General features: G+C 28.4%; 1 protein-coding gene across 2 annotated transcripts in view; it reads right to left on the bottom strand.

The window, feature by feature from the left end:
- Nucleotides 1-7,829, bottom strand: part of LOC126899956 (ryanodine receptor) — a 62,521-nt gene that overhangs the window by 31,161 nt on the left and 23,531 nt on the right. For both annotated transcript variants that reach the window (XM_050675257.1, XM_050675256.1), the window contains exons 28-45: nt 6,381-6,533; nt 6,209-6,326; nt 6,004-6,151; nt 5,620-5,921; nt 5,384-5,558; nt 5,176-5,322; nt 4,901-5,112; nt 4,622-4,819; nt 4,408-4,545; nt 2,112-2,264; nt 1,919-2,034; nt 1,486-1,649; nt 1,328-1,426; nt 1,120-1,269; nt 780-900; nt 516-606; nt 274-456; nt 26-206 (exon numbers count right to left, since the gene is read on the bottom strand). In XM_050675257.1, coding sequence (XP_050531214.1) covers nt 26-206; nt 274-456; nt 516-606; nt 780-900; nt 1,120-1,269; nt 1,328-1,426; nt 1,486-1,649; nt 1,919-2,034; nt 2,112-2,264; nt 4,408-4,545; nt 4,622-4,819; nt 4,901-5,112; nt 5,176-5,322; nt 5,384-5,558; nt 5,620-5,921; nt 6,004-6,151; nt 6,209-6,326; nt 6,381-6,533 — 2,849 coding nt within the window. The remainder of the gene's footprint in view (nt 1-25; nt 207-273; nt 457-515; nt 607-779; nt 901-1,119; nt 1,270-1,327; nt 1,427-1,485; nt 1,650-1,918; nt 2,035-2,111; nt 2,265-4,407; nt 4,546-4,621; nt 4,820-4,900; nt 5,113-5,175; nt 5,323-5,383; nt 5,559-5,619; nt 5,922-6,003; nt 6,152-6,208; nt 6,327-6,380; nt 6,534-7,829) is intronic.

Consider the following 7,829-nt stretch of genomic DNA (forward strand, 5'->3'; position numbering starts at 1 on the left):
ATAAGTATTATGAGTTCAACGTTACTTTTTCTTTAGGTATAATTTCTCCATCTTGTCCAGTCACAGGGCTATTGCTGCCTGGTTGAGATTGCGCTTGAGCTCTTCTGCCAAGTGTATTCATCATAACAGCCATTACATTTTCATGCATTCGAAGAACTCTAATTAAGTCGGGATGTTGGAAAAACGTGTGATTGTTGACTAATTTCCTATGATAAAAAAGCGCTTGTATTATATAAATTGCTATAGATGAAATGTAATTTATATGGAAAATACCAAAGTCTTTCACGCATAAGTTCTTCTTCTTCTTGTGACATCTGGACGGGTAATAAAGAGCGGATTTGACTTAATCCCACCCACATTTGAGCTACATCCTCTTTTGTTTTACTATTTATAACATATGTTTTTTCTAAAGCTCGAATTAATTCTCCAACACTGTCATATTGCCTAACTAATAAACTAAAGAAAAAGTATAGTTAGTTTAAATAACTATAAAAAAAAAAGTGTATATAATTTACCTAAACATTTCACGAACTAGCTTAGGCGTTTCAATTTGCGTTTCTTCAGCCCATGATACTATTGTAGATATCAAAACTTTACGAAATATTTCTTGAAAAAAAAAATTATGTTCTATATTTATATAAGGTGGTGGTGATGACATTAAAATCATTAAGCTTAAATAAGTTTACTTGTTTAAAATGTTGACGGGTTTATAAATTTCATATAATATTAAAAATTTTAATACATAATATAAGTAAATTCAATAAATATTTTTTATTTACCTTCTGGGATTTTTTTTTGTGGTTCATCTAATTCTTCTTCGTTTTCTTCGTCTTTTACTGCGCTTATAAAATTATAAAATTGTTTCATTTTACCTTCTTTTGTTTTATTGATTACTGATGGCTAAAACCATAATTTAAAATTAATAGTTTATTGTTAATGAATAATATTATTATTCAGATTATTTTATTAGTTGTACGATATTATACAATTAAATAGAAATGATGAGGTTTACTGATTAGAACAACGAATAAAATTTTATTTTCTAATTAAAACAAGTGAAAAATAATAATAATGACTAACGAAGAATCATAGCTATCAATTTCTAATTATGTATCTTACATCTTCTTCTGGTTCTTGCAAAGCCACTAAAGATACTTGTGCCATTAATTTAGTATTGAAATAGTTCATTCTTTCTCGTAATTCATCTCCAATTAAAGAATTTTCTTTGTCATCATTATCTAGATGTTTGAAACTTAGAATGGCATTCATCTGTAATAAAATATTAGTTAAATAAATATTCTGTTGTTATTTGGTACTTATTTTGTACTTGTTCTCTAGGTGGGCAACGAAATTCTCTAGTTTTTTTTGCTGCCAATGCTGACGGTAAATCTGATTGCTTAATTTCAATATACCTTCTCAATTGATCCTGGAAATTAACAAATAAATTAATACATATTTAATAAAGTTGTTTTTTTAATTTATTACTATTTGAATGTCATTCACAAACTGATAGCTAAATGCGATAATGGATTCAACTCTATGCCTCAATTGAATATCACATAAGTGATGTAATAAATAACACATTTGTAGTTTTGCTCCTTCAGCCATTTTCATGTGTAGCAAACCTTTTCTGTGTTCGTCAGGACCGTCTAGAAAATGTTTACATAAATAATTGATAACAAGATATACTAAAAAGGAAAGTCATATAATAATAGCTTTAATTTTTAGACAATTTAAAATTAACATATTTTTCAAGGTATATATTTTACTAAAATTATTATTTAAAAAGTGAATGTATATTTAATGTATTAAATTTATGTAACAGTTCGTTCATAATTTTATTAATTTTTGTAAAATATATTTAAACGTTGAATTAAATTGATATCTATGTCAAAAATATAGACTTTTAAATTAATACCTTTACGGAAATTTGAATCCCATGTTTCGGGATTGACCATAATTAATAATTTTTCAACATCTTCATCTCGCAGCATCCCGACTAATAAAAGTCGATCAACAAGTTTTAGAAGTGGTCTAAAAAAGTATAACTATTGTAAAAATTATACCTCAGACAAATGTTTATTTAATAAGTCAGTTTTTTTTAAACTTACAAAAATAAGTTTTCATTGGAACCACCTATTGGATCTCTATTGTGAACTTGATTAACTGAAACTGCTTCTTCAAGTGCTGACATAACATATTCTCTTACGATTTGTAAAGGGAAGTATGGACTGTAAAGATTTCGAACATTTTCGATTGAATCTCTGTACATACAGAAATTAATTAATTTATTAATTTTAGTCAAAATGTATTTAAAGTAGGCTTATTTAAACATATACGTAGTTTATATTTTAGTTTTAGAGTATTTTGAAAAATTAATAAATGAAACATACTCCAAAGATGTTTTAGGAGACATTTCGTGGAACGATGGGCTAAGAAATTTAATTATAGAGGAGGAAGTATGGGAGGCTGTTAAGTCGATGAAAAAGAAAAAAACAGTAGAAAATGATAATGTACCAGTGAATCTATGGAAAATTTTAGGGAATCTAAAAATTACGTGATTGAAAGATCTCTTTTAAAAGTTTTAGTAGAAGGGTTGTATAATCTCTATCGTTCGTTGATGTACCAATCCAATTGGATAGAAAATATGTAATATTAATTATATAATTAGAAGGGTTGAAAAATTAGTTGTATGAAATGAATAAGGAGAATGGACTGTATGACATACTTAAAAATAATTAAATATTTAACGCACGTTTTATTATAAATATATAAGGAATTAATATAATAAACAACGCAGTTATTACAAGTATAAATAATGAGGACGGGGGTGACTATTATTACTAAATGTCAAAGTGGCACAAACAATACAATTCATTTGTAAAATTAAACAAACAACTACATATAGACGCCAAATCAATACTCATTAGTTTGATTTGTGGATAGTTTGAAGTCAGAGCCGATTGAGTCAATGGATAAGGGGATGGGCAGGACGTTTAATGAACAATCTTGTAAAAATTAATGAAAGCTGATGACGTCGAGAATGACAATGAAATTTAGAAAAGGGTTCGTGAGAAACGCAGGACAACAGCGTTCATGATTTAGTAGTGGCACAGTTTTCAAACGAGAGAAAAATAATAAAAGTAGAGAAAAATGTATATTGATGCGCAGTCTAATATTAACTCCAATAGCTATAGAAGTGGTCAAGATGACCTAGTGCATCGCAAGTCACCAGATAACAAGGGCTGATGCTAGAAGAATGGTAGGCAATTTTGTAGACATGCAAAAATGTAGAAATTATAGAAGCGTAAAGTTTATGAGTCATAGTATGAAGATAGGAAAAATTAATAAATAAGAGAATAAGAAGTGAAATATCGGTAACTAAAAACCAGTTTAAATTTTTTTTGGAAAATTAACTATGGAGTCGTTATTTGTGCGAGGCAGCTAATAGGAACGTATAAAATAAAGTAGAAAAAGCTGTGTATGGTGTTCATAGATTTGGTGAATACATATGATAGAGTGCCGAGAGATATTAATTTAGCATTAATAAAAAACAGTGTCCCAAAAACGTATATTGATGTAATAGAGATTATGTATGAAAATATTTGTGTTAAGGAAAAAATTATATGTAGAAACCTAATAGGTGCACTCAAGGTTCTGTTTTAAGCTTCATCAATTTTCTATAATAATGGATAAAATTACTCATAAAATACAAGGTAATGTACCACGATGCATGATGATGATATAGTGTTAATAGAAGAAATACGTAATACAATAATAACAATAAACGAGAACGTAAGGTCGACATTTTAAAATATTTTGGACTGTTTGTACAAAAAAATGGTGGTATTGTTTAATAAGACGTAGTAGTGAGACTATGTTGAATTGGTTAGAGTGTTGAGAAATTGATAAGAAAGTATAGCAGAGAATGAGTGTAGCAGTGATGGAAGTGTTTAGATCGTTGAGTGAAGTGTTGAAAGAAGGTAGGATAAGGAATGAATATGTAAGAGAAAGCGTTGGAATAACGTCCATCATGGATGAGATCAGAGAAAATAGGTTAAAATAGTTTGGTCATGTATGAGGAATGATAGGAGATTATGCTAATCTGAAGTTTAGGATAAAAGTGGCTGAAATCAAGTAGTTGTGATAAAAATGAGGAAGAATAATAAGAGTAAATCAATATTCATTTGAAGTTAGTGTATTCAAAAATATAAATAGTTTATAGATCCAGCTATGGAAAATAAATATATTTATTAATATATCATTAATATTTTGTAATAGTCATAAAATTATAAAAAGTTTTAGGGTACATACAAACTTAAAAATTATTATCATTATTTTATTTGCAATATAAATCAATTTTGAATTAAAATTAATCCTATTCTTAGCATTATATTATCAACTTACGTAATCTCAGACATTTTCATTTGTGGACGAATAGACTCAGTTTGTAGAGACCGTAAGCTATGTCCCATTGTGGGATCTTCATATAAGTCAGTTAGCTCGTGTCCAAGGGGTACAATATATTCATTTTTACATACTTCCCTGTAATTAAAATTATATTTTATTTATTTTTCAAAACTGTATGAATATATAATATTTAATTTTGGAAGAAGTGTACATTGTTGTGGCATGCGATTCTAAATGTAAAGCAATCAGTAAATCATAGAATCCTTGTCGTAGCGGACCCGACATGTACTCTGAACATATCGCATATAAAAGTTGTTTTTGATCAACATGTGTACATAATATGTGAGCTGCTCGATAATTTGCTTGATAACAAACTGCAGCATACAGTGTTAATGTGTGGGCATGGAAGCTGTAAAAGTAATTTGTAAAAATGTTACAAATAAATCTACTATTTAAATTATATAATATATATATTTTATATTAAACGTACGACAATAGTTTTTCCATTTCAATCAGTTCTAATATATCAATGCATCTATCTTCTTCGGGAATGTGCAAAGCAAGCATTGATACCGGGTCTTCGCAAAGGATACTCCATCCTCTAATATCTGATAATTTCAAAGTATGTATATGAAGAGAATTATTAGGAACTCTTGCCCATTGGTATGGTCTTAAACATTGTACTTTTAATCTGGGCGGAAACTATAAAAATTATATTTTTTTTGAAATTAATAATTATTTTATTAGTTAAAAATAGATAAATACCTGCGGAATAACATGGCGATCAGAGTTTTGTAGAACAGCTGCTGATAGAGGTAGTGTAGTTGACGTTCTGCCTAACTCAATTTGTAATATTTCTTTGCTACTAGCTTCGACAAATATTGCAGGGAAAATTTTAATTCCCGGTTCCATCTAAAACGAATTATAGTAGTTAATATTAAGTTTAAAAATATAATGCGGTTTTAAAATTTACCTTGAACTTAACACTAGTATCTTTACCCTCACATGTAAATGACATTAATCCAGTTGCTGTATCAATAAAACAACCAACAGTCATTCCTTGGGATGCACCTTTACCTGAAGAGTCATTAGTCACTTCATTATAAAGCTCATCCGATCGGACCATATAGCAACTCTGACGATCAATACTAAGGATAAAGAAATATTTTATGCTAGATTTTATACACAAAAATATAGTTGAAGTGTTACCTTTCTAAAATTCTGTTATGTTCGTCAACGATAGTAACAGTACTTTTACGTACATGGTTTTGACTAAAGTCTTTACTATGTAAGTGATACTGTGTGGTTACCCATCCTACATATACATGAGTTGGGTCTTGACCAGGAAATATTCTTACGCCATAATAATATTCGTTAATCAATCTCAAACATTCAGAATCAAATATCTCATTTCCTATATATTCAATTCCAGAGTTGGTGGGTGTAAATGACATTGCTTTAGGTCCACTAGGCCTGTCAGGTATTGCTGGTGGGACCAGTTTTAGGTCAGCCTAAGAATATGATTTTAAATATTAATGATTATATATTATATACAATCATTTTCATTTTCTTTTAAAATAAAAATATACATACTTGCGACACTCTTATTTGAGGAGTTATTCGTTCATTTAGTGTACTAGGCCTATGAAGTTGTCGTGACCTATCAGTGTTTCTACCAGGATCTGGGGTTTTTGCTCTTTTTGGAATATCTCCCGGCCCATCTTTTTTTCTCGAAAAAAAACTAAAAAAAAATATATAAATATAAATAGTTCAGTTATTACTAATTTTACATGCTTACCGAAATGGTGATCGGCCTCTTTTCTTTTTATCTTCTTTGGTTCTATGGTGTCCCTCTTGTTTCTGCTGATTATACATGGTAAAATCTATTTCACTGGATGAACGACTCATTTTAATCCCTAAAAATACACCAGTTCAATTTATTTTTAGGTTTTTCCATTTATATAATTTACCATTTTCAACAATTAATTCATCATGTCTTGATAATGATCCTTTTCTAGGAGGTCTAGGTGGTGGTGGTTGATTTTTACCTCTGGGTGGTAGTGGCATTGAATTGGCCATCAGCTCTTCATTTTCAACAGGATCATCAGAGTAACGATGAAGACCTATTAAAAAAATAGTATAAAAATATTTATTTTTCGATATAAATTATTGAGTACAATTTTCTCGTTTCGATGCAAAGCTGAAAAGGTATTAATTTTACTATGATGTCATTTTTTTGTCTGTTACCATTTATTATTAACTCTCCTGGACCGATTTTTGATAAACAATACTTCAAAAAAGACATTACCCTCAACAATTGAAAAAATTTTCGTCGTTCTCCGTAAATAAAAGATATTCCCAAAAAAATTACTAATTTAAAAATTGGTAATTTTCGATATTTTTTCAAATTTTAGCTTCGATGCGAAGCTGAGAATGTATTAATTTATTATAATGTGTTTTTTAGCTTTGATGCGAAGCTGAGAAGGTATTAATTTTACTATGATGTGTTTTTTTTGTGTCTGTTGCCACTTTTTCTCAGCTCTCACTGGACTGATTTTGATGAACAATATGCCAAAATCGTATCTAGTTGAAGACATTACTCTTAAAAATTTTAAAAAAATTTCCCTCGTTCCCGTAGACGGGGGAAATTTTCAAAAAAATTACAATTTTTCAAATCGTCAAATTTCGTCTTTTTTTCTTAAAACTACCATAACTTTTTTAAAAATTAACAAAACAACTTTTTTTTTTTTTTTATTAAAACCTTAAATATTTTCCTTTCATTTAATGCAATTTTTTTTGAAAATCTAACACTTAACCTGCTCACATCGGGGGATTTAAAATAGCAACTTTTTTACAAAAACAAGCTTTTTCAAATTAACTTTTGAAAATGTTCCGAAAATACTGCGTCCTTTAAACAAATGTCAAATTAAAGCTTATATCATGTACTATAAAATTAAAAAAATAATGTGTCCCGACGACTTATCTTCTATGTGCAAATAGCTGCTGTAGTTAAAAACAAGGTATTTTTGTGTTAAAATTTTTGATTTCATATTTTCAAGTTTAAATTGCTATAACTTTTAGAAAAATTTATGTATCAACATAATTTTGTTTCTTTCTAAATACATTATATATACTTCTTTCATTTAACATAGTTTTAATTTAAATTGGACAATTTGACTTTATACAGGGGGCATTCAAAACTTGAAACATATTTATAAAAAGTAGAACTTTTTCAACTTAACTTTTGAAAATGTTCCAGAAATATGCTATTTTTGTGTTAAAATTCTGTGTTTTGTATTTTATTTTATTTTAAAATATTGTACAAGGGAAATACACTGACTTTCATGAATATTATATAATTTAATTGACATAAAATAAAGTTCATAAGACATAAGAAGTTAAACTTATATAAATTTTTT

Source organism: Daktulosphaira vitifoliae, unplaced genomic scaffold, assembly GCF_025091365.1.
Source record: "Daktulosphaira vitifoliae isolate Bord-2020 unplaced genomic scaffold, ASM2509136v1 Scaffold_2, whole genome shotgun sequence".
Classification (NCBI taxonomy): Eukaryota; Metazoa; Arthropoda; class Insecta; order Hemiptera; family Phylloxeridae; genus Daktulosphaira; species Daktulosphaira vitifoliae.